This window comes from Sceloporus occidentalis, unplaced genomic scaffold, assembly GCF_023333645.1.
Source record: "Sceloporus occidentalis isolate IW3139 unplaced genomic scaffold, rSceOcc1.0.p SCAF_3, whole genome shotgun sequence".
Classification (NCBI taxonomy): Eukaryota; Metazoa; Chordata; class Lepidosauria; order Squamata; family Phrynosomatidae; genus Sceloporus; species Sceloporus occidentalis.
Window position 1 is genome coordinate 103,149,224 of NW_028316983.1, and position 27,784 is coordinate 103,177,007.

The 27,784-nt window shown below is 41.4% G+C and overlaps 1 protein-coding gene across 2 annotated transcripts; it reads right to left on the reverse strand.

Moving 5' to 3' along the window:
- RWDD3 (RWD domain containing 3) lies at window positions 1–27,480 on the reverse strand. 2 transcript variants are annotated; one of them, XM_089518717.1, is made up of 4 exons: window positions 27,393–27,480; window positions 8,191–8,678; window positions 3,270–3,385; window positions 1–3,171 (listed from the first exon to the last, which is right to left on the reverse strand). In XM_089518717.1, the coding sequence occupies exons 1-4, from the start codon at window positions 27,478–27,480 to the stop codon at window positions 3,057–3,059; spliced, it is 807 nt and encodes a 268-aa protein (XP_089374843.1). In that variant the 3' UTR covers window positions 1–3,056. The 2 variants fall into 2 exon arrangements, with proteins under 2 accessions (XP_089374843.1, XP_089374844.1); XM_089518718.1 differs by lacking the exon at window positions 27,393–27,480 and adding an exon at window positions 10,446–10,482.
- Between the last annotated feature and the right edge of the window lie 304 nt (window positions 27,481–27,784).

Below are 27,784 nucleotides of genomic sequence, written 5' to 3' on the forward strand. Positions count from 1 at the left end.
AAAAAAACCACTAAAATTTGCAAATACGATTTTTGATAACAGACTGAGAGGTATTGATGTATTCTTGTTAAGAATAAGAAAATATACAAGCATTCTTTACATCTATAGCCTGAACCCAGTACAGTGTGCCACATCCCAACAATTGTTTGAATACATGCCCTCTTCCTCTTTGAATGTTCTGCATTTGTGTTTTATTGGTGGTGTGAAGAAAAACACACATTGACATCTGAAATGCATATGATATAAATGTGACGTGGAAAATCTGTTTCAAAATTATATAGATCTCTAGACAAAATGTTAAAATGTCTACCATACAAACTTATAAAGTGACCTATTTTTTTACTTTGTCTCATTAAATAAAGAAGTGTGGATTAAAATGACATCTACCATATGGTTTGAAGAACACTGCAGGAAAAAAATTATGAAGCTCATTGAAGCTTCATGAGCTTAAACCTCCAAAAAGGTTCAGCCATATTGTATGCAGCTGAGTATTTCTCAGCATCACAAAGAAGGTGGGGGAAATGACCCCTGATTTGTTTAAGGGCAACCCACAGAGAGAAGTAGAAAACCAGACATAACCAACAGCAGCCTGGACTAATCACAAGGAAATACAAAACAGAAGATGCACAGGATATAACTACACAGGGGATATAACCCTACATCTACCATGTTGAACTTTGGTGCAAGTGGTGCACTCTTATCAGTTTTGGCAGAATTTATTCTTGTCATGCTATCACTCCTGCATAACGTCTATAGTGTCAGAAGTGGCTACATTGGACACCAAGGGAACAGCAAACAGCTCTGGATCAGGACAGTGGTTTCTAGTATTGGAACCAGGCATGTAATGTACCTTGCTTCCTACAGTTCTAGCACAGGATGTGATGCTAGCTAGCAGGTTCCTTGGAGAGGTAGCTAAAAAGTAACCTTTCTCAGCTCTGTTATCCAGCATTAAACACCTATTTAGTTTTGTTTCACCAACAGGTTTTTATTGCTAGAGCTTTCCCATCCAATCAGATGGAATTTCAGCTTTTAAATTTCCAGTCCATAGAGATTGCAATATTCTTTCTCTATACTGAAAAATGGTGAGAACAGCCTCTTCTGAAAAGGGAGACTATAAGACTTCACATACTCATTAATATTGGTAAAAAATGATAATTTCTGAATAATTACAATTAATTTGCAGGGTTCTCTTGCTGGCACAGCTGAGGCATCTTGCCAGCTAATTCAGTTCAGCTGACTTTTATCAAATGCAAGGGGCAACAGCACAGTAGAAAAGCACACTTCCCATGGGAAAAGGTCCAAGGTGCATGCAACCTCAGTACTGTCAGTTAGAAGTTTCAGATGGAAGGCATGGGAATGACTTCACCTGAGATCTTGGAGTTCAACTTAGCATTAGGTTAGATGGATCAATGATCTGCTCCAACAGAAGCTGCTTCATGTTGTAAGGAATTTCAAAGTATACCAAAATAATTTTTGAATAAAACCTTTAAGGCAGATGTGGGTAAAGTGTAGCCTGTGAGCAAAATGTGTCCCCCAGAACCATTTTGGGGTCCCCTGGGTACCCCAGGGATTAAAAATTGTATTTTGAAAAAAACTTTTTTTGCTCTAAAATGCTCCAACAGTTTCTACAAGATATGGAGGCATTTCCACCATCTCAGGAGGCCCCGACCCCTGCAGGAGTAGAATCACTGAATTGTCTAATCACATAAACGTAGAGTTGGAAGAGATCACAAGGGCCATCCAGTCCAATCTCTTGCCATGCAGGAATACACAAAGTACTCCCAACAGATGGTCATCCAGACTCTGTTTCAGGTACCTCCAAAGGAGACTCCACCACACTGAGACAGAATGTCAAACAGCTCTCAGCATCAGGGAGTTCTTCTTAATATTTAGGCGGAATCTCTTTTTCTGTAATCTCAATCATTGCTTTATCTCCTAGTCTCTCTGGAGCAACAGAAAACAAGCTTGCTCCATCCCTTCAAATATTTAGACATGGCTATCACTTCACTTCTTAATCTTCTCTTCCCGAATAAACATATCCAACTCCCTAAACCTCTCCTTGAAGGGCATGGTTTCCAGACCTTTCACCATTCAGGACACCCTCTTCTGGACATGCTGCACCTTGTTACCATCCTTCTTGAACTGTGCTGCCCAGAACTGAACACAATATTCCAGGTAAGGTCTGACCAAAGCAGAACAGAGTGGTACTATTACTTCCCTCCATCTAGACACTATACGTCTATTGATGCCACCTAGAACTGAACTACCTTAGCTGCTGCATCATATTGCTGACACATGTTCATCCTGCAGTCCACTAAGATTCCTAAATCTCTTTTACATGTACTGTCATCAGGCCACAAATCACCCATCCTGTGTGTGAGCATTTCATTTTTACTATTCAAGTGTAGTACCCTACATTTCTCTCTCTTGAAATCCATCTTGTTAGATTTGGCCCAGTTTTCCCATCATTAAGGTCATTTTGAATTCTGATTTTTTTCCCCAATACCTGGAAAGGAAGTTTACAAATTAAACTAAATTAGTTCTTTGAGCCAAAAGATAAGGTAATAAATAAACCCAAAGTGAAACATGTATAACTTGTTTTTAGTATTACAATTTGTAAATGTAAGTGAAAGGAAGGAAAAAATGATTGTAGTAGAATCAGAGTGAAAACTATCTGAAACAAATTTCTTTAAAATAACTGTTAATTGCAGGAGACTGAAAAATCACTGTAATCCTTCCATCCAAATCCCAGGAAAATGGATCCCTCCACCATCTTTCACAGCTTGCCTATAGCTTTTAAATATCAACTGCTGAAAAACCGTAATAATTCCCTAAAAAAGTTGTCAGAGGAGACAGTCACAAGCATTATCTGTTCTGAGTGTGAGAACAGCCTTTTGTTCCTGGCAAAAGAGACTTTTCTTCCTCCTGACATTTTGCAATAGAGAAAAGCTTTGAGAGCTGTTCTCTACGAAAGCCTTCATTTTATCTTCTTTCAGCATCCACTGGATCCATTCAATGACAGTTTTAGTCACAGCCAGATGCGTTTGCTTCAAAATTCACTTTAACCGAGCCAGCACAAACTCACTGAACAGTTCTCCAAGTCCTGCAACCTTGAATTCATTTTGTAGCTCATCCAGAGTTGAATACTCTTTGACTTCAAATTCTTGAAACCTATGTTATACAAGAGAGACTTCATGAATATGCTGCGCCTGTTGCATTGCAGAATGTAATTATCAATTCAAAGAAGCTGAAACAGTACTAAATTATACCTCCTGTGTTCTTTCTGTGCTTTTGTTTCAGAGAGCACACTAATCATTTTCTCTTTACACTTCTTTCCACTTGAATCCATGTCCACCTTGCTAGTTTTCTGAAGGATGAGATATTCCTAAATCATAAAGCAAACATAACATCATAATATATACATCATAAATATATTATAAATATAAATATATATAAAATATATCATCTCTAATAACCTGTTCATTAAAATATCCCTGGACGATGATAAATAAAGGAGTAGAAATTCATCCTAAACATTTATGCCTTTGTTACAAACAGTAGGTCAAGGCTCAGCAATTACGTTAACGGTATTAGCACACCAATACCGCCAATGTTTGATATGGGGGCTTCATGTTTTAATATCTAGAGTCAGGCATGGTTTAGGAGGTCGCTATAACCTTTGGAACACTAGGAAATATCTCATGGGAAACGAACATTTACCAGAGGGCATGTGGAGAACCTAGGTAGCACATAAAGAAAGGTTACATGGGTGTGCTGATCACTCCATACTCCCCCAGGCTTTCCTCATATTCTCTCACATTAAAGGCAAAGGAGAGTAAGCCAACACTTCTTACCTACCCCCTGCCATGTTCACAGTCAACATCTCTATATATCTGTTTTGTCCTAAATCTGGTCAATATTTTTGTTAAACCAAAGTAAAGCTATCAGTTATTCTGGAATCCCATTGTTGATTCCCCTAAGAATCCCATCAGGTCTTTGTTACACTGCAAAATATCACCAAATACCCCTCAAGGCTACAAATCAGATATAAATATCAATCCCAGACCTAGCCTGCTCACACACAGTGTGCACAGAGAGCCTCTTTCATTCACTGTGTTGCCCTCAGATGCTGCCTGAGCACACCCCATTTTCTGTTATCTCCTTTTCAGGACAAGTAAGCATTCCCTCCTCTACAATCCTAAATCTCCACTGTCCAATTTCCATACTTGTTGTGGCTAGCTTAGAATGGTATGTCTGTTTGAATCACTATTGTGTGTTTGGCTGCACTGTTGCTTATTTCCCAAAATTAAAAAAAACCACTTATTTTATTCATCAAACCTGGAGTCCTTTCACAGTTAGTACTGCTATAAACACGTGAAAATGATCCTCAGGTCACCCAGCCTGTGGCAAGCCTCCTTGAACTAAGCAATTCCCCCAACATTTAAGGAGGTGCTGACAGTTGGTGGGAACCCACCACTCCCCCTTAGCCTTTTGGATATCAAAGGGAGTTGACATTTATTTAGGAAATACTACACTTTTGTGTATACCAGTATTGTACTTGTCTTTCCAGGTAAATCAGGGTGGCTGGGCATACTATGGCCCCACCAGGGCTCTCTGGACCCTTTTTCTCACTTCCCATTGAATCCTTCAACTGGCAAACTGAATGCCCAGAAGTTTCTAAATATAATCTTTCACCTCACAACCTTCTTAGGGAAAAATCTTTGGTTAGCTGGACACTTCTTGAGTCTTTTTTTAAAAAGACAGATAGACAATATTGAGAAGTCAGTTTACACACACACACAGCTTCTACAGAAACAATTTGCCATTTGGGAGACTAAATATGGGAAAGGGGGCATCCAGATGGGCTTGCAAAGGTCCAGAGAGGGAGAGTAAAATGGCCTCTGGACCTTCAGATATTGCCTATATGTGAGAGGAACACTCAGGTATATGTGTCCATGAATTCTTTGCATGTTTGTGAGGGAAACAGTGGTGTGTTTCTTTAGCTGTGTTTGTGAAATAAAATGTGGAGCTACATCTAGCATTCTATATGCTGTCTATCAAAACAACCCATATATTAATGACCTAACCTATAAACCACTTTAAAAATGAAGGGTTGAACTCAGTGTTAATAATTCCATTCCAGTTGACACAATTTCCACAGTGTTAAATAAGAGTAGCTACAAACAGATTTGCACATCCAGTTTCTGGACCATGTTACACATAGCATACCATGTGGGATTTTTCAACAGTCTCTCTTTTTGCTTCTGAAATATGTGTCCCTTTTCTTTTTTCTATTAAGGTATGATCTACAAAGGTATGGGTCTGGCTACTTCGATTACTTGAAAGCCCCTCACACACTCCATACCACAATCCCAGTTCGTTATCTCTAGCACAGTGTGCAAAGCTTATTCCTAACATTATTTATTGCATGGTTTGTTCAGTGGCATGACTCATGTTAGTGTCAAGCAGTGAAGCACGGCGGTGGCAGCAGCCAACCGCCCTGCCCATCTCTCCTTCCGCCTGCCCCGTCTGCCCACCCAGCCTGACCCATAAAGACATGGTTAGCTGGCTAGGCAAGTAGGTCAGCCCTGGAAAAACCCAGTGGCAGGGTGGGCAGGCAGACTAGCCAGACACCCAGGGCCTCCCTTCTGGGTTGAGATAACTCTTTGCAGTGTGGGCATCCTCCTCCTTTTTGCACAGGCACCTGGCAGGGACGGTGAGAAAGGTTGAGATGGAAGATGAGCAACCATGTCACCTGGTATTCATCCCCCATTTGGGATTTCACCTAGTGTGGGTCCATATTCCCTGCATCCCTAATGATATCCTTGTTTTAGCTATAAGATTTGGTCTTTTTAAAACCAAAATAACAACCACAATGTAACACACATCTAACTCAACCTTAGTCCCCACAGATTAGATACTTTAATGGTGAAAGGCCCAGGATTCCTCCAAGAGGCACCCAGGGTCATATGAAGGGCCTAAGAAGTTCAGAGCCCCTAAAATAAAATAAACCTATGCAATGGTTCAGGAACAATAGCTGCCACCGATTATTGCTCTGAGTAGGAAACAGAAGTACCAAGGTGATGGCTGCAAAAACAGTTTGACAATTAGCTATACATCTCCAAGGCTTAGGAAAAAGTGAAATTAAAATTTAAAAGGTCTCAAAATATCCCACATTCTTTGCCTTTATTTCATTATTAAAAAAACATCCTTTTTTGAAAAAAAACCCAAGAAAATTTTTCAGTTTTAACACATTAATGGCACAATGTTATGCAGGTCTACTCAGGTGCAGGCCCCACTGGAGTTTATCCCAAGTAATTACATTAGGAATAGTCTGTGAAATATTGTAGTGCACTGGCCTAACCCATAGTGTGCAAACATTATCAGGCTGCACTGGTGTCCCCTGAGCCCATGAGGATACACCCCCCACACACATTTCCTGTTGTGATGGCAGCAGGGGTAAGAAAACATTTTTTTAAAAAACAAGGCATGTGTTTCCTCTATGCTTTGTCTACAAGTGAAATTGTCATTCTACTTGTAAACAAAGTGCACAAGGAAGAGAGTGGCAAGCCACTTTGTAACTCATGAAGCATTTCAGCAGATTCACCTTTTTGAAGATCATTAGGACAATTAATTCCTGACCCTTTACCTCATGGCATTTAACATTTTAAGATAGCTGACAAATTCTCCTTACAATCAGGAGTGTAGCAGGACGTTTGCTGAGAAGGATCTATCAAAACAGGATATAAATGAGAAGTCTTACATTTGGTTTAATTGGTTCATCATTTCACATCGTGCTTTTGTAACATATTGATTAGTCCCTGCAACGTTTGTATGTAACTTGATATTGTATTTATCCATGATTTGTATTTATTTATATGTTTTGTGGCCTTGGTATTTGGTTCACCATTATCTTTCTATAATTATGTTTTTGTAATTATACTGATTTATGCTTTTGCAATCATTTGCTTTTTTAGCCTTTTAGTTTGGTTTGGTTTGCCCAAGGAAATGTCCCATGTTTTAAAAGACCTATTTTTTTCCAACAACATAGTAGCAAATATGGCATTAGTGGAAGCAGGGATTCAGAGATGGCAGTAGCAAAGATTGGGGAGGAGCCACATATTGACCATCCCTGGAGCTGGGCCAGAGAAAACTAGGTTCAAATAATTTAGTTTACAGAGTTTTGTTCAGGCTTTTTATCTCACAGGTTCGATTGTATTTCTCCTTACAAAATTCCTAATTACATGCAAAATTGCAGTTTCTTCATCCCAATATAAACAATATAATTTGTGTGAGAGAACAGGTTCCTATTGCCGACCTCTTGTACTGACTGTGGAGAAATCTGTTGCAGGAGGACAAAATACCAAATTCAACACAAATTCACCCATAATGCTATGCAGCCCATCAGATGTTGTTGGACTGAAATGTCATCAGCCCTCTTTCACTAACTTTACTGGCTAGGGATGATGGTAACTGCAGTTCAACATCTGGAAGATGACACATTCCCAACCACTGCCTATAAAGGATACGGTGGCCTATATAGAATGGGCCACTAGTCACCAACCAATACACTAGTATCTCAGCTTTCTGCTGCTTCCATGGTTCTCATCGAAATACACATCTTGTTACACCGCACAGTTCTTAAGATAACCTTTCCCTCTATCCCCATAATTGGTACAGATAGCTGAAGCACTGATCTACCATGAACCTCCAATCTGAAAAGCAGTTATCCCCACACATCAAAGATTCTAAGATGAATTTTTTGTACAGTGAACCCTCAGTATCTGCTGGAGTTTGGTTCCAGCACCCCTGTGGATGCCAAAATCCATGGATACTCAAGTCCCATTAAATACAATGGATGGTATCCCTTGTATAAAGTGGCATAATCAAGACTTGCCTTTTGGAATGTATATATTTTAAATTATTTTCAAACTGTGGATGTTTGAATCTGGTAATAAAAAATCTGTGGACTTGAGTATGCACTGATTTTGGTATCCATGGGGGTGCTGGAACCAAACTCCAGCAGATACTAAGGGCCCACTGTACAAAAAAATAAAATTTTAATGATGGCCAGTTTCCAATATGGTTCTCCAATTACCAATCCACTCACCCAACCCATAGAGAACATATTTAGAGTCAGTTCCCTGTATTAACAAAACTGGTAAAAAAAAGTGACAACAAAGTTTTCACCTTAATATTTCTTCTGTCTCCCTGAAGAAGAATCAGGATCATCTTTCCCATGAACATCAGTCTTCCCCTCAGATTTAGATCTGTGCACCATTTTTCCACTGTCTTGACATATTTTCGCTTAGCTCTCATATGATCTAAATGCAGAAGGATGGTCCAGACACCATCATCCTCGGTGGTGCATGTTGATAGAGTACTCTTCTGGCAGCAGACTGAAGTTTCAGCTTGCTCAACAACATGCTTAAGATTCTGCTGTATCCAGAGAATCAGCTCATGTACCATGGGTTGTGAAAAATGTCTCTTTGCTTCTTCAAGTAATCTCTCCCTCACAACCATACACTGTGTCCTTGTAAGCTGATCAGAGGTAACAGAGATATTCGGCAAACTTGACGGGTAACTGATTGGTAAATGAAACAGCAGCTTTAGCAATACATCTGTGCCCAAAGGTCCTTTCACACTGGTCTGAATCCGAAATGAGATTCCCTCTGTCTCTGAAAAACATCCAAAAGAAATAAAATTAACTGAACATCCACTGAAATATTCACAACAACTCAGGTAAGTTTTGTCTGCTCTAAACTAAATCCTGAATGGTATCAATGTTTCATATGACTAAGGGCTGGTGATGTGGAATTATTTTTGCACTTAGAAATGATATCTGCATACAGTATATAATGCAGGCATCGGGTGCAAAAGACACTGTAGTGGCTAAGATGACGATCCTGTCCCTACCTAGATGGATCGAAACTTCCTTGCATTTTTATTTTTTAAAAAAATAAGTACTCTTCACAGCTGAAAATTTTTAAAAAGGATTTTGAGCTGGGCAAGAAATTCTTCAAGTAAATAAAATCAGGAATAAGACCCAGACTATGCATTGTATGGCAGGCAAACAATATCCAACACAAAACCTCCTTGTCTAGCTCTAGCTAAAAGCAACAACAGAGGAGGAGGAGGAGGAGGTGGGGAATGTGAAGCTTACTAAGGCCCGTTACAAACGGGCCATTTTGTGCGTGCGGAGCGCGCACTAGGGTTAGAAAGGGGCGGTGCTTCCGCACCCCCCTAACCCTAGTGCGCGCTCCGCACGCACAAAACGGCGGCGGCCGTTCCACATGGCCGCCGCCATGAGGATGTCATGACCGCGCCGCCTCTATACGGGGCAGCGTGGACGTGACGTTCTCGCTCTGCGCCAGGGCGCATAATGTGCCCTTTCTGCAGAGCAGGAAGGAGCTCCGTTTTGGAGCTCCTTCCTGGTTTGGTCCGCTGGGCGCAGCCTTCAGACGGCTGCGCTCAGCGGACCAAAGGAGAAAGGGGCCAAGCAGCCCCTTTCTCCTCCTAACCGCCGCCGCGGGGTGTCCTTGGGGCCTGGAAAGCGGCAGATCAGGGCCTCAGCGGCTGCCGTTCTAGCCACTGAGGCCCCGATACTCCGGGGAAAGGGGCGGGTACAGCCCGCCCCAAATGGGCAGTCTGTAACCCAACTAAGATTTCCATATTCTGTCTTTCATGCTTTTATGACTTTTACACCGATAACAACTCCTGGTTTTAGATGGCTTGAACACTCAATTAGACAAATTCATGGGGTCTATCTATGGTTAGAGCCATGTCAGAGAAATGAAAATTTCATGTTCAGGGGAGGAAACGTGAATACCAGTTTGCAAGGGACAAAAACACTACTGGAGGAGGCTGCTGCCCTCATGCTTTCCTGCCTGTAGATTTTCCTAATCTTTCTCACTATCTTTAGGAAACAGAAAACTGAACTAGTTGGACACATGGTTGGATCTACCAGGGTTCTTCTTATCTTCTTAGGGTACACAGTGACCAATCTAAAAGAAGTGTAGAATAAGGCTGCATCTACACTGCAGAATTAATGTAGTTTGACACCACTTTAACTGCCATGGCTCAATACTATGGAATTCTGGAGTTGGTGGTTTTGTGAGATATTTAACCTTCTATGTTAGAGCGCTCTGGTGCCACAACAAACTATACATACCAGGATGGAGCCATGACAGTTAAAATAGTGTCAAACTGCATTTGTTCTGCAATGTGGCAGAAGCCTAAGAAAGATGAGACAGAAATCCCAGCTCGAAGACTATTTCACTGAAACTGAACAGCCCTTCATCATTAGTTATTTGTGTAAGTTGCTTGAACAGATTTTCTCCAGACAGAACCACACATTATCAAGCATTATAACAAAGGTGATTTACACACAGGATTATAATTTTATTTCTACTATGATTTGTTTATTTGTTTGTTTGTTTGTTTACCAGCACCGTTCTTGTCATCATGAATAAAGTTGGTCATATGTGTATGATACTGAACAACTGAAACTGTAAGCCAGAGATCTTAGCAGAGCCATAAATTCACTAGATTGGCAACTCCATCTGGAATATAAACATATTGGTCCTATTTTACAGGTTCATTGGGGAGAAAATGCTGTAAAAATGTACATGAAATGCTTTGAACATTTGGAATGTGCCATATAAATGCTTTACTTTCCCTAGTGCCATCAGGTTTATCATATAATCAAACGCAATGAGAGAAAGAGTCTCTTGGTACACCATCCGTAGCAGACTGGTTTCAGAAAGCAATGATATGGCTGAGGTAAAACAATAATAATAGTCCTTTCACTGTATTAAAAGAGGACAAGGATCTCATCTGCTTCTACTAAAATGGGGGAGGGATAGGGTGTAAGATAAAAGGTGCTCTTTTTCTGATCTTCCCTGCCTCTTCTCTTTGATGTGTTCCAACCACTTCACCCCAATTCTTCAAAAAAAGTTGCTAAAATGTCAACTTGATTCATTCTACAAGGTAGGAAGAGACAGATCTGAAAGGCGCAGTGGAGCAGTCCTAAGTTTCAGATGAATCCTTTTGAAGTGGCTTGTCTCTTCCTTACCTCCTAAGTTTGCCCCTCCCTTCCATAATACGGCAATGGAATGATGTTTGATTTCCCTTCCTCTCCCCGCCCGATTGATCTGGCTTTGCAACCTTCTGTGCCCTCTGCAAAACAAAAGACAAAATCTCTTCAATGAGTGGGGCAAGACGAAATGGTTCAGGGACTGGGTACTATTATCAAGTGGAAAGGCAAGGTTTTGTTCTCCACGAAGAACCCTCCAGCAACAATGCTTTTACAAGACACATGGGTTTGCAAATATATAACTGAAGAGGGCCTCTAAGCATTGTTGTCTGATAAGTCTAAAATTCAATCAGTCATAAAAGATTTGGTTGACCAACTAAATATAATGAAATAGTTTAAGGTATTTTATTTGAATCCCACTCTCACATGTCATCCTTTCGATCACACAGGTTTACACATATATAATGGAAGAAATAGCCCACGGGGCCTCTAAAAGTCTCCTTCCTTAGAGGTCTTTAAACAGAGCCTGGATGCCATCTGTCAGGGATGCTTTTAGATTTCCTGCATGGCAGGGGGTTGGACTGGATGGTCCTTGCGGTCTCTTCCAACACTATGATTCTATGATGCTATGAAGCATTGTTGCCTGAGGAGTCTAAAATCTGATCAGTCATAAAGGATTTGGTTAACCAATTAAATATTGGGGCCATTCAGACTACATTTTACCCCGGATCAGGACCCAAATTATCCACGTGAAGTTCATATTCGCCCCGAAACTTTCACTAGTAATTCAGAGGCTTTCATGCTCATTTCGTGGCAAATGCCCCTTGGCACGGGTCATTTAGAATTGGGGTAAAAGCTGTCTCTTTTGAAAAAGCCTGGGTTCGGCAAATATGAACTTGCCCCCCGATCATGATTGGGGCAAGTTCAGGGGAGAGATTTAGGTCAGAGGGAGGGCAGTGGTCAGAGCATTCGCTCCCCTTCATCGGAGAAGGAGGAGGAGGAGCAAGAGGAGGCAGGAGCTGGGAGAGAGAAGGGGGCCATGAAGGGCAGCATCGGGGGGGGGAGGAGGAGGATAGGCAGGAGCTGGGGGAGAGAAGGGGGCCATGGAGGGCAGCATTGGAAGGAGGAGGAGAAAGGAGCAAAGGAAGGATGCAAAAAAGGGAAATGGGGTGACAGCCAGGGGGAAGAAGGGGACCATGGAGGGCAATCTGTAGGAGCAGGAGGAGGAGAAGGAAGGAGCAGGACGAAGGGTCAATTCAGGGCAGGTCAGAGGGAGGGCACAGGACTGAGTAAGCCTGCCTCTCACACCAGGCAGCTTTCTCTCTTTTTTATTTTTTTTAATTATTTTTGACAAACTATGCACATGTTTTTTGCACTAAGGAAATGCTGCAAATAGCACTTTGCAAGAGGCTTTTTTCCTTTGCAAATGCTACAATGCAAATGTTACGTTTCTCTTTCCAATTTGGCAAATTGATACAGAATGTGTTTGCTACTGTCTCTAAGGAATTCAGGGGTAGCCTAGAAAGCAAAGAATGCATGGCTTCCTTTTCTGGCATCCCAAGATGAGGAATTTTTTATTATTATTATTATTATTATTATTATTATTATTATTATTATTACATGTGTATGAGGCATTCTGGGGTGACAAGGAGGGAAGATACAGGATGCAGAGATGGCATTAGCTTGCATTTTGGGGTTGAAAATGGGGCCAAGGGACGATCATAACCTGCACTGATCCAAATACCCACAACACACACACACACACACACACACACACACACACACACACACAGGAGGTTTTTAAATTTGACAAAATATGTGCATGCTGGCGCCTGGTTTTTTTTTTAAAAAGAAGGGGGAAGTACACTTCCGATTGCCCAATGAGTGCAGAAAACATCACCTATGACGAGCGCGGAACAAATTTGATTAACAGCAAGGCACCTTCACTTTTGACCCAATTTCTCTGAGAGGGCATTCAGGGTTAAAATACCCTGATTGGTAGTCAGCACTTGCTTCCGGAGGGATTTGGGAAGTGGGAAACCGAATCTTCCCAGTTCCTTCCAGTGCAAAAAGGTCAGTCTGAACGGGCCCATTGTGAAATACTTTAAGATACTTAATTTGAATCCCATCCTCATCTCCAATCCTTTCAATATAATTGGACTTGGATAGTTCTATAATTACAAAAACAAGGGTCAAAATCCAGTTGCTAGTTACCATAAGGATAGACTCATTTAGTCAATGGGCTTTTCATAAATTCGGTGGTCTATTCTAGTTTGTACTAGCAATTAGATACAGGCCAAAACAGTACACTGATACTGTATTGTACATGTATTTTGTAAGACTCTAATTTAAATAAATATATGGCATAAACTTTCAATCACCTTTAAGTCCTATAATACTCAGCTGGAGGGTGGGGAGGTTGCCACAGCCATCTTCCATAACAAACAAGATCCACTGGTTCCTTCCCCCAGAAATAGTGATCTCTACTTCTTTCTTTCCATGTATACTCTATAAACCTATTCTGAAAGGCTGGGGACTCTCAGGAGCACATTTTGTGACCCCACAGAAGCCTTCAGCAGTTGGAGGAATGTACCAGAAGTCCCAAAACTGCTACACTGGATACTGAGGTATGGTCAGCCCTCCTTAGCCACAGATTTTTTATGCATGGATTCAACCATCCACAGCTTGAAAATATTTTAAAAAAATATAAATTCCAATAAGCAAACCTTGACTTTGGCATTTTATATAAGGGACATAATTTTACTGTGCCATTGTATTTAATGGGACTTGAGCATCCACGGATTTTGGTATCCACAGGGGATCCTGGAACCAAATCCCAGCGGATACCAAGGGCCCACTGTATGCTATTGGATCTTGGCAACCCAGGGTAGATCCATGGAAATCAACTGAACTAAGTGAGCTGTGATTCCTTGTAAGCCTGTATAAAATTGGACTCAACCCTATGCTTAACAGTTCTTTGAGCTTTTTAACCCACAGTGCAAATGTAATATAGTACCCCACCATTGTGTCTCTTATCTTTTTTCCATGTACATGTCAAAGTTATATTTACATTTCAGGCTGAACATGATTAACAGCCTGACAGGAGTGGAGTAGCACTGCTGGTAAAAGTAAAGCTGGAGGATTACAACAACTCTTCCTCACTTGACTACCAACAATAGCACCTTATATTTGCCCAGTTCCATCATATGAGCTGCTATCTGAAACAGAGAGCAGTAAATTACCATTCTGTTGGCATTTATTGTGCTAATAACCCAGCACATTCTAACTCATTTCTCCCCACCACTCCCTGCTTATTATCGTCAGTAAATTTAGTGTCAGCACACTTCAAACTGTTTCCTATGTTTAGTATCAGCTAGAAGGGGTTCGTCTTCCCCCTTCTGCAAGCTGTCATTGTCACACACTCATTTTGCATTTCTAAGAGTTACTTCCTGGAATCTAAGTTTTGATGAACAAATATATATTTTATGACAAGATAGCTGAGCAAACTAGAGATGAGGAAAAAAGTGGATTAACAAGTAAATTATGTCATTCAATCTGCAACACTAATCTCTGGAGCCAGAACAAGTAAAATAAAATAGGGTGTGTGTTAATTAGCTTATTTAAATTCATAAACACATCATTTTGAATAAAGCAACTTTTGAATTTTGAGTATGTCACTGCTGAGCTTTGGAAAACTCATATTTTTATATATCATGAGTGCAGGGAGAGATCTCCTTTCTTCTCCAAAACTCATCAATCCTCAAGAAACACCTACTCTGACCCTGTGGCATTTAACCAGCCATTACACAGAAATGTATTTCCTAAGTATATAGCTTTTTCTTTAACTAACGATTGTTGGGAAGAGAAATCATTTCCTGTCAGGTTGCTGATAAGTAAAATTAAATTAAAGAGGCTAGCACAAAGGTCTCTTGACAGCTGAGAAGTGGAGGAGCTTTCTCACCCTCAAGGTGCATACATGAGTACATCCAGGGTTATGATGGCTGCTTTTATAGGGACTGGTCCCAGAAAAATGGCAAGGAGTAAAAAGTGTGCTGACACTGTGTCTTGTAGCATTCTAGATATAGAAGAGCCATGTGTAGCCATCTGTAGTATGCATTCTCAGCTGGGTCTCTGAAATAGGTTAGTCAGTGCCAGGCAATGCAGCAACTATGACTTGAAGACACACATACATACTGCCTAGCACTTTCTCCTGCATACCTTGTTCCTTATTTCCTGATTAGAGTTACTCTATTTATCCCAAGTACAGTGAGCCCTCCACATTCACTGGGGTTAAAGGTAAAGGATCCCAGTGAAAGTGGAAAAACTACAATTAAAAAAAAAAAAATACTTGCGAGAACACCTCTCCAGCAATCCCTACAGAGCAAGTCCATGGTGACCATCTGCCAGAAGCTGAGCTATGAATTATACTGGAGGACCTACAAATGCCTAGAAAAGTGCTCTCTCTCTAGGAATCTCTAGATCCTTCAGCACAATTCCGTAGTCAGCATCTGCCAGAATTGCGCTGGAGGACCTACAAATGCCTAGAGAAGTGTTCTCTCTAGGAATCTCTAGGTTCTCCAGTATGACAGTGACCATAGAGTCACGCTGGAGGACCTAGAGATTCCTAGAGAGAACAAATTAATCAAAACCGTGAATAATCAAAGCCACAAAAGTCAAAGCCGCAAACATGGTGGGCCGACTATGCACTGTTCCTTTTCTTCACTACAGAGGAAGAGGCCCCTCTCCTCTGAAAAGCAATTAATTTTTCTCATCTTGTATTTCTCATGACAATTTCTGATCATGTCAGGGTGACCAAAAGTCATAACACAAAGGAGGACAAGGCATCACAAAATGTAGGACATTCAAGGAAAATGTAAAACATGGCAAAATAAAATCTAAAAATACTCATATAAATATAAATCCATGCTCCTTAGTCATGCTCAAAGCGGAGGACGTTTTGGAATTCCTCCTGCTCAGAAGGCTGAAATGTAGGTAAGACATGTCCTGGAAAAAGAGGACATCTGATCACCCTGGAACACACTCTCTGGGCTGACAAAAGGGCACTACCCACCAGCTGGCCTCTGAAGCAACATAATTATAGTACTGTGGTTCCACATTAACTCCCATGGCAACATTCTGTGTTATCCTGGGGCTTGTAGCTTGGTCTGTAACACTAGAGATTTCTGGCTGAGTATACTAATTGCCTCTTCTTAAACTGCAAATCCCTATACTAGCTGCAAAGAAATTTTGCTTCCATCATCCAAGGGACCACCTGGGCATAGTAACCCTTCTTAAGACTCATCTTCTGCATCCATATATCCGCATACAGTACTGGTTGAGTCTCCCTTATCCAAAATGCTTGGGACCAGAAGTGTTTTGGATTTCCGAGTTTTTCAGATTTTGGAACAGTTGCATATTGGTTGTTGTGTGCTTTCAGGTTGTTTCTGAGTTATGGCAACCCTAAGGCAAAACTATCATGAGGTTTTCTAGGGCTGAGAAGAGAGTGTCACTCGCCCAAGATCACCCAGTGAGTTTTCATAGCTAAGCAAGGAATCAAACCCTAGTCTTCAGAGTTGTAGTCCAGTACTCAAACTGCTGGATCTCATATTTGCATATACACAATGAGACATCTTGGAAATGAGACCCAAGTCTAAACATGAAATTTATTTATGTTTTGTATGCATCTTATACACATAGCCTGAAGGTAATTTTATATACAATATTTTAAAAGGTGTCACTCTCTCAGCCACCCATGTGGACAATTTCAGATTTTTTAGTATTTTGGATTTTGGCATTCCGGATAAGGGAACCTCAACCTGTGTCCAAATCTGTTCTATTTGAGTTTGGTTTAAAACAAAACAAAACAAAACAAAAAGTCTGAGCTACTTTGTTTGTACTCTGTTGATCAGGATTAAAATCTAGAAATCTTTAATGCAGCCAAACAAAACTAATTTGGTGTCTAAATATATCAGCATCAGAGGTCAAACAAACTTTGCTGAGTAATAACAGTGAAGAAGTATGTGTTCTCAGGTATTTAATCATCTGTTCCAGGAAATGAACACAAGAAAACATCTCTCACCTTGAATATGGGCCACGGCAGACAAATCCAAGGAATATATTTTAACTGCCTGGTTGATCAGAATCTGTGATTTTTCCAGTACTAAGCATGTGTGAACACTGTGTCAAATAAACTGTTTTTTCACAAGAGTATTCATTTTTCCTTTGCTCTTCCCTGCCAAAACCTTCTCCAAAGCATTCCTCCAAACCACTGGTGCAGATTATGTAAGGGAACAGACATTACAGGGGGAAAAATAAAACTGCCCCTCTGATGGATTCTGCTCTCTTGACCCCAAAATACATAACCATAATATTTTAAAGAGAGAACCAGCATGATGTAGTGGTTTGAGCATAGGACTTTGACTCAGGAAATTGGGGTGTGATTCCTCGCTCAGCCATGGAAACCTACTGGGCAACCTTGGGCAAGTCATACACAAGCTCCTTAGTAGTCTGAAAAAAACGACTTGCCCTCTTGACCCTTGCCCATCCTGGCTGGCTGTCCAGGGGGGTGATATAGTCAAGCTGATGCTGAAAAATATAATCAATGCATCCTTCAGGGAGGGTACCCTGCCTTCTTGTCTTAAGGAGGCAGTGGTCAGACCACTCTTAAAAAAGCCCTCCCTGGACCCTCTGGATAGAAATAACTATAGGCCAGTCTCGTTGTTGCCATTCTTGAGCAAGGTGATCGAGAGGGCGGTCGCCAATCAACTACAGGCAGTCTTGGATGAAGCTGATTATCTGGACCCATTTCAAACCAGATTCAGGGCAGGATACGGAGTTGAGACGGCCTTGGTCGCCTTAGTTGATGATCTCCATCTAGGCATCGACAGGGGAAGTGTGACCCTGCTGGTGCTCTTAGACCTCTCAGCGGCCTTCGATACCATCGACCATGGTATCCTTCTAGAACGCCTGAGAGAGTTAGGTATCGGAGGCACTGTTCTACAGTGGTTCCGGTCCTACCTCTCAGGCAGATTCCAGATGGTGGCGCTAGGAGACAGTTGCTCTTCTAAAAGAGAGATAAAATTTGGTGTACCCCAGGGCGCAATATTGTCTCCTATGCTGTTTAACATTTACATGAAGCCGCTGGGAAAAATCATCCGGAGACATGGGGCAGGATGTTATCAGTACGCTGATGACACCCAAATATATTTCTCTATGTCTCAAACTGATGCAGTGTCTATGGATGGCATCTCTCCTCTGAATGCCTGTCTTGGGGCGGTAATGGACTGGATGAGGGAAAACCGACTCAAGCTGAATCCAGGTAAGACGGAGGTACTTGTTATAGGAAACCCAAGCCCAGGTATGGAATTATGTCAGCCAGTTCTGGATAGGGTCACACTTCCCCTGAAAGACTCTGTCCGCAGCTTAGGGGTGCTCCTTGACTCGTCGCTTCACCTGACAGCTCAGGTAGATGCGACAGTCAGGAGCACTTGTTATCAGCTTCGGCTGATACGCCAGCTGCGCCCCTTCCTGGAGCAGGGAGACCTTGAAACAGTTGTACATGCGCTGGTCACCTCTCGATTGGACTTCTGTAATGCGCTGTATATGGGGCTACCCTTGTGCCAAGTTCAGAAACTTCAACTTGTACAAAATATGGCAGCCAGGTTAATTACAGGTACTCGTCGTACCGATCACATAACACCGGTTTTGAAATCCCTTCACTGGCTGCCAATTAGTTTCCGGGCAAGGTACAAGGTGTTGGTGATTACCTTCAAAGCCCTACATGGCTTGGGTCCAGAATACTTAAGAGATCGCCTCCTTCCATACTGTCCGTCCCGCACTCTAAGGTCCTCGGGGAAGAATCTACTTCAGCCAATAAAATCTAGGCTAACTTCAGTCACCCAGAGGGCCTTTTCCATAGCAGCTCCGAAGCTATGGAATGACCTGCCGAAGGAGATCCGTGACATTTCTACTCTTACAGCCTTTAAGAAGGCTCTTAAAACGGATCTCTTCCAGCAAGCCTTCCCTACCTAGTTCTACTCCCCATTTACTGTGACTTATGTCACTCTGTCCACCAATTCTTCTCTTAAATTTAATGAGAAGAATTAAATTAAAATTAATTAAAATAAAATCCTTGCCTCAAGAAGAAGAGCCCTCCCTCCATGACATCACCATCAGACCTGGGAGGGAGTGAAAAAGAGAGGCCCAACTTCCATCAGGCCTAACTGTGAATGTACTCACTTCACTCTCTTTAATTTTATTGTATTTTATTTATTTATTGTATTTTATTTTATTATCTTTATTTTTACTGTTGTAACCCGCCTGGATTCCTTGTGATTGGGCGGGCTATAAATAAATTATTATTATTATTATTATTATTATTATTATTATTATTATTATTATACACTCTCAGCCCCAGAAAATCCCATTATAGGTTCATCTTAGGGTTGCCATAAATCAGAAACGACATGAAGGCACACAACAATAGTTTAATGCTGTTGTGCCTTTTTGCTTTTTATTCCACTGCAAATATGACACATAATTAGCAATCCCAATATTGATTTTTCTAAAAATTAAATACCGGGAGGCTTGGCCACAGGCACAACAGCATTCAAAGAAGTCGAAGGGGAAGCCACTATCCCAATAAATTACTCCTCAGCCACCATACCAATAAATAAAATTCCCCCATACAGTAACTGCAAATTGAGAGGAGAAATGATTACTGATGATAACTTAATTTATTTTTCTCTAGTGCAATTTTTACTTAGAAAGTGGCTGAGAAAGGAAGCCTTAAACCTCTCCTTCCCATGTATTTTGGTGCTGGTCATTATTTCTCTCCAATGCCATCCCACATATACACCCAATGCAATGAGTAGTTAGGCAGTACTTGCCTACTCAGAGGCAACCCGTTCTGAGTTCAATGGGACTTAAGTTCCATCCTATGGAATCCTGGGATTTATACCTTTTACAAGCCGTCTCTGCCAAAGAGTGCTGGTGCTTCACTAAACTACAAATCCCAGGATTCTGTAGTATGGAGTCATGGCAGTTAAAGTGGTGTCAAACTGCATTATTTCTACAGTGTAGATGCACCCATACTCTCAAGTGATTATGTCTGGGATTGCAGCCAATGAATATGTTTGCGTGAACACAGCCAAACACAACATGAGGAAAGTTAAGAATTATATGAACATAAGAAGCATGCAGAAAGAGACCAAAGAGCAAGGCTATTCTTTCTTCCTTTGAACCTCAAGAACGTCTCCTTGAAAAACAGAAGGCACATCTCAGATTTCCAGAGATACCTTTTAACATGTCAAGCAAATTCTGACTAATGTCATTCATCCAGCCATCACAATTTGCTGTCTACCATCAGAGAAGGTAAAAAGGGAAAAGGGGAGGGAACGGTGACAGGAAAGTGACACCCATTAGAATCTGCTCCATGTCAAAAGCTGCCAAGAGTAAAGATGTTGGACTTGAAAAATGACAGGGGAAAGGAACCCAACTGAATCTGCCACTGCCGATATAAATGCAAAGAGAATGAAATTAGTTTCTTTGGGTAACTGTTGTGCATATGTGCATAATGCAGATGCAGAGCTAGATAAATTGTCACAATATGTTCCCAACCAATGCCTTTCAAGTTGGCTGCCTTCAGGGAAGTTCACACATACATACATACACACACACACGCACACCACATTGACTTTTCCCCTGGGCAAATACTTCATGTTACTTCTCTAGAGGATTTCTGTATCTATAAAACCCATGGAGAAGAGGGGATTTCAGCAGGTGTTGCTTTTCAAGCAACCAGATAACAACCATTAAGGGTAAAGGAGTTGTCTCCAGTTTTCACTCTGGCAACCCCATACTCTTCCAACACAGTTACATCCAGGGTGAGCAGATGTCCTAACGACAAAGGAGGACAAGGCACTGCAAAATGTAACATATGCAAGAAAAGTGCAGGACACTACCAAATAAAAGCTGAAAACACTTATATAAATGCATCTTAATGCTGCTCAAAATGGAGGACATTCTCAAATTCCTCTTGGATAGAAGGCTGAAATGGAGAGCATGTCCTAGAAAAGAAGCATGTCTGGTCACCCTGGTTATATCCTCAAGTAGCTATTCAGGAGAAGTTTTGGGTTTTTCCCCCCAGGAGGTAAAAGGTTTAATACAGCTAAAACCTAGGAGGGGTTTAAAACTTTGGAGGCCTCCTGTCAAAATTTTTCTAGGCACTTTCAGGATGTAAAACATGCTCTGGAGCTGATTCTCAGCATCTTTCACCATTGGCTACACTGGCTAGAGCTGTTAGAAGTTGCAGTCTAACAACATCGGAAGAACCAGAGGATTCCTTTGTTGTGTGCCTCCAAGTCACTTCCGACCCTAAGGCGACCCTATCATGAGTCTTTCTTGGCAAGATTTGTTCAAAGGGGGCTTGGCATTGCGTTCCTCTAAGGCTGAGAGAGAGTTAAGGCTACTTCTCTTGCACTAGGCTCCAACCAGTGGTTCTTAAGAGCTCAGCAGAAAGAAAGGATGCCCCAAATTCTCTTCCAGCAGAAACAAAGATCACAGTGACAAGCCAACTGTTTTCCAGAGAAGTTTGTTGGCCATTATTGACCTTCTGAATAAGAAAATGCTGGTGTGGTTTCCTGGAAAACAACAGTGCTACACATAAGCCATGTATTGACAGAGAAGCATGCTTATAAAACATTGCCATCTGCAGATGCAAAACACTGGGTTCTGTAACATACCCAGGTACATACATTAATGTGCACTAGTGATGTTTAGCAGTCCAGCCATAAACTCTTGCCAAGGTGTTCAGAGGCTGCTGGCAGCAAAGAACACTTGCCAGCAGATGTTGACAGAGAAGCAGGGTACAAGGGCACCACCGACAAGAGCAGAGAGACCTAAGTGGGACTGTTTTGCATGTTTACATGCATCTGAGCGGAGAGGAGGAAAAACAAATAAGTAAATTTGAACACTGTTTAATTCATCCCCAGGCTAAAGAGACATTAAAAACCATCTGAGAAAACACATCTAATAGAAAACCAATATACTTGACATAAAAGAAACAAGCTAAAACAAGCAGGAGGAGAAAAGAGACAGACCCCAGGGTCATCCAATCCAACCCCCTGCCATGCAGGAAGACACCATCAAAGCATTCCCAACAGATGGCCATTCAGCCTCTGTTTAAAAACCTCCGAAAAAGGAGACTCCACCATTCTCCGAGGCAGTGTGCTCCACTGTCAGGAGGGGAGAAAAGGATGCATTTTCAAAACATTATAAAAGGACTAGCTACATTTTTTATTTATATATTTTTATTATTTTTTTAAGCAGAAGTACTCTGGAGATTCAGCAAATAAGATGCTGCTGCATCTCTTTCCACCTACAAAAGCCAATATGACTTTCACCAAGTGTGGAAAGGAAAGCATATCTTCTACCACACCTGAAGGGAGAAGGCTAGCTTATGGGCACGGAGCAAGCTCCAAGAAATACTGCTCTCCCCACCTCAAATCCTAATGGCAGAGCCCTTTTTGCTAGTTTGGACCAGTTTAAAGTGTTTGCTCCTAAATGAATACATTGAAACAAGCTAGTGGGTCCTGAACAAACATTACGCTTGTGTATATGATATAGTGGTTTGAGACTGCAACTCTGGAGACCATGGTTCGATTTCCTGCCTGGTCATGAAAGCCACTGGGGGACCTTGGGCAAGTCACACTCTCTCAGCCTCAGAGGAAGGCAATGGCAAACCTGCTCGGAACAAATCAGGCCAAGAAAACCCCATGATAGGGTTGCCATAAGCTGGAAACAACTTGAAAGCACACAGCAACAACATGAACATTTCCATAAAGGAATGTGAGACCAGCCAAATATATTTTTCTTTTAACATAAGCAATAGCTAATGTCTCACTGCAGGCAAGACTTTCATTGTTGAACTGCCCTGTCTTGCCTACAGAATTAAAAAAGGGAGGGGAGGATCCATACTCTGTCATCCCCAATTTCTAACTCTTCTGTTCTTTTTCTCACCACGTCTTTCCTTCTTTTTTCCACTGAAAATCCATTAAGGAGGGAAAGATGAAATAGCAGCTCAATGTCTTTTGATTGGTAACACCAGGGGCCTTCTCTATGAAGGCCAAAATATATCACCATGCAACCATTTTTGCATAGCCTTCCGTCCCAACAAGATAGTATATATCAATACAAAAATCTGCACAATTCTGCTCAAGGTTGGTTTAAATCAAACTGATTTAAAACATGGTTTACATCACTTCACTCAAGGACTTGCATATAACAATTTAAGTCACAGTTTAATTCACCAGTGAGAAAGAGGATTTTAAAGTATTATTTTAGCACTTTTATTATATTTAGTAGACATACATGATTGTTTAATACAACCTTAATTCATATTAAGAGGTGTGGGTTTCATTTGAAGGTAGGTACACTGATTGCTCTTAAAGAAATGGATGTGCTGCAACATTTGACTGTCCTGATACATAACCTGCACTCAGGACAAGAGGCTACCATCAGATCAGAATATGAAGAGACAGAGTGGTTACCAACTGGAAAAGGGGTTCAGGCAAGGCTGCATTTTATCACCTATTTGCTCAACTTGTATACCTTAAATATCATACTCAGAGCAGGTTTAGACTCAGAGGAAGGAGGCATGAAGATTGGAAGAAGGAATATCAACAATCTAAGAAAGGCAGCTAACACCATGCTAGCAAAAAATAACAAAGAGTTGGAAGAAAATCAAAGAAGAAAGTGCTAAGGCAGGTTTAGTTGAACATTAACAAAAAAATAATGACCATGGAGGATTTATATAAATTCAATTTAAATTATGAGGAAATTGAACTAGTTAAAAGACTTCCCATACCTTGAATTAATCACCGATCGGAATGGAGACTGCAGTCAAGAAATCAGATGAAAACTCAGACCTGGAAGAACTGAGGGGGGAAATCCTGAATTGCAAAGATATATCACTGAATACTAATGTCAGGATTGTCCATACCATTATATTTCCCATTACTATGTATGGGTATGAGAGCTGAAAAGTGAAGAAAGTGGATAGAAAGAAATTGAATTCATTTGAGATGTGGTGCTGGAAAAGAGTTCTGTGAATACCATGGATGGCTAAAAAGACAAATAAACGGATCCAAGAACGCAACAGGCCTGAGCTATCCCTAGAAGTTAATATGATTAAGCTGTGCTAGCATACTTTGGCTACATCATGATGAGGCATGGCTCACTGGAAAAGATAATAATGCTTGGTAAAATAGAGGGCGAGTAGGAAAAGAGGAAGACTATATTCCAGGTGGATAGATTCAATCAAGAAGGCCACATGTCCGCAGCACCTGAGCAGAACTGCTAAGCATAGAGTGACTTGGAGATGTCTCATTCATAGGGTCACCATGAATCACAGTCAACTTGAAGGCAGCTAACAGCAACAAAAACACATTAACCAATTATTCTGATTAGTTTTCAGATTAACTTTCATCAACAAAAGGGGGGGGGGGGGGAGATATCCAAACTTGTCCTCTCCCTTGTTCAGATCTACCCCATCTTCTCAAATTCTCTTTGCACAAGATCTAGAAATGGGAGGGAAAGAGAAAGGAAGAGAGAGGGCTGCATTTCATGTACATCCCAACAGCATATCACTGATCAGGTTATCCCCAACTCTGCAGACTGCGGTTAGGATTTTCATAGAATAATATTATTATAATAATAATAAATTTATTTATATTTTCCTGCCAGGTGGATTGAGGCGGGATTACAACCTAGTATAAATATACAATTACAAATCTCGTCAATAAAATATAAAAACATATAACAATTAAACAGTTTAACAATCAAAAACACATGCAGGGTGCATCTACACTGCAGGGATAATGCTGTACAGTTAATATCCATGATATTACCTTTGACCCAGGTTCTTTTTTAAAATTGTTTTAAGAAAAATTTTGAAATTTAATTTAAATCAAAATTAAAAGCGGGGTTTTTAAAAACCATGGCAGGGTGGCTTTTATATGGAGTAGCAGTGTTATTTGGTTATTTAATTCTAATCTTAATTTAATTTTTAATTCTTTTAATTCTAGATTGTTTAATTGATATTTTATTACAGTATGGTTGGGGGAAGGAGGGAGTTAATGGGATGTATTTTAATTGTATGTTGCATTTTATATGTGTTTTTTACCTGATGTTGTAAGCCGCCTTGATCCTATGGGAGAGGACGTGGACAAGCTCCTTGGCTGTGTAAGAAGGACAACCTGCCCTCTTGACCCTTGCCCATCTTGGCTGACTGTTCAGGGAGGAGATGTAATAACAACCTTTCGTGAGGGTTCATTTCCATCAGCCTTAAAACAGGCCATAGTGAAGCCTATTTTGAAGAAACCCTCTCTTGACCCCCTACAAATGAGCAACTACAGACCGGTCTCTTTATTACCTTTTTTGGTCAAGGTGATTGAGAGGGCAGTCGCCTTCCAACTCCAAGCTGTCTTGGATGAAACTGATTATCTGGACCCATTTCAAACTGGCTTTAGAGCGGGGTTCGGGGTTGAGACTGCCACGGTTGCCTTAGTCGATGATCTCTGTCTGAGTATCGACAGGGGAAGTGTGACCCTGTTGGTGCTCTTGGACATACATCTCAGTGGCCTTCGATACCCTCGACCATGGTATCCTTCTGGAACGCCTGAGAGAGCTAGGTATCAGGGGCACTGTGCTCCAGTGGCTCCAGTCCTACCTCTTGGGAAGGTTCCAGATGGTGAGGCTGGGGGACTGTTGCTCTCGCAAAAGAGAGCTAACATCTGGTGTCCCTCAGGGCACCATCCTGTCCCCCGTGCTGTTTAATATTTACATGAAGCCGCTGGGAGAGATCACCCGAAGACATGGAGCACGGTGCTATCAGTATGCTGATGACACCCAGCTCTATCTCTCCATGTCTCCGACTGATACAGTGACTAAAGATGGCACCTCCCCTCTAGACTCCTGCCTGGAGTCAGTAATGGGCTGGATGAGGGAAAACAAACTCAAGTTGAATCCAGAGAAAACAGAGGTACTCGTGATAGGTACCCCAAATCCAGACAGAGGAATTTGTCATCCGGTCCTGGATGGGGTCACACTTCCCCTAAAGGACAAAGTTTGCAGCTTGGGAGTACTCCTGGATTCATCCCTACACTTATCATCCCAAGTGGATGCGATGGCCAGGAGTGCTTGGTACCAGCTTTGGCTGATACGCCAACTGCGTCCCTGTCTGGACCGAAAGGACCTTGAAACAGTAGTACATGCACTGGTAACCTCTTGCTTGGATTTCTGTAATGCGCTCTACATGGGGCTACCTTTGTACCAGGTTCGGAAGCTTCAATTAGTTCAAAATGCTGCAGCCAGATTAGTCACTGGGATCCTAAGAGCGGACCACATAACCCCAGTATTAAAAGCTCTTCACTGGCTGCCCATTAGCTTCCGGGCTCAATACAAAGTGTTGCTTGCTACCTATAAAGCCCTATAGGGCTTGGGCCGCACACTCAGAACAACAGGCAAATATTTACTGGAACATCCTAGGGTGAGATTGTCTGTAACTCACCAACAAGCATTTACAGCTATAGCTCCAGCATATTGGAATAAACTCCTTGAAGAGATCCGTCTCAGTCCTTCCCTAGATGTCTTTAAGAAAGCGTTGAAAACTCATTTGTTCCGCTTGGCATACCCTCCTGATCCTTCATAGAAAGAAAGAAAAATTACCCTCCTATCCCTTGATCCTCCAATGCAAAGTGTATTTAAGATGTTAATTTCTGATTGTGTGATTTTAAAATGTTTTTATAGGATGTTTTAAAGTAATGTTCTTTTCTCCTGTTTGCATTGTATATTGTATTATGATGTATGGTACATCTGTACTGGAACTTGTAAACCGCTTTGGTCTTCCAGGAAAAGCGGGATAGAAATAAAGATTTTATTATTATTATTATTATATAAATAAAATGTATTATTATTATTATTATTATTATTTATTAGATTATGCATTTGAACTCCTGTATGTTTTCAATCTTAATTTTATACTGTTCTAACTGTGCTGTTTTTAATATTTTTTTAAAATTGTTTTTAATTTCATTTCATTTATTCTGACAGCAAAACAGAAAGCATAAATTGTAATCTTTAATAAGGTCTTGTGAGCCGCCTTGGGTCCCGTTTTGGGGAGAAAGGCGGCATAAAAATGAAAGAAATTATTATAACATGTATTTATATGTATTTATATATGATATATCCGTGCCCCACAACAAACTCCAACTCCCAGAATTCCATAGCCTTGAACCAGAAAGAGAGTTAAACAATAAACCAGCCTTTCTCTGGCTCCAAAGGGGGGCTTCATCATCACCTGAGACTGCCAGGACTTCACACTCTTCCCTTCCGCTGCAATAAATGGCGCTCAGGGCAGAGAGCTCTTCCAGAGCCAGCTCAGACATCATGGACGACGACCATGCAGAGGGAGCACTTGGCCACGCGAGGGCGCTCGTCTGCAACGTCCTTTAAGACCCATTTGGTCCATTTGGACTCCATCTCCCAGGATCCCACGCTATTGGCCAACATGGCCGAGCCTTCTGGGAGATGAAGTCCAAAATCTCTTAAAGGCGCACAGCTTTGGTGGAACCCCTGCAATTGAAGGATGCCACCTATTAATGAATGGTGTTTAAGGGGCGCAGCAAAACGTAGGGTGAACTCCCCCCCGGGCGTCCTCCTTTTCCCGGACGCGTCCTCCATTCTAGCCTA

Excerpts from the sequence above, each read along its gene's own strand:
- RWDD3 (XM_089518717.1), bottom strand. The coding sequence starts at position 27,480 with ATGTCTGAGCTGGCTCTGGAAGAGCTCTCTGCCCTGAGCGCCATTTAT. Across the intron at positions 8,679-27,392 it reads TGAAGTCCTGGCAGTCTCAG|AGACAGAGGGAATCTCATTT; the intron begins GTGATGATGAAG and ends GATGTTTTTCAG. Across the intron at positions 3,172-3,269 it reads GCACAGAAAGAACACAGGAG|GTTTCAAGAATTTGAAGTCA; the intron begins GTATAATTTAGT and ends TGTATAACATAG.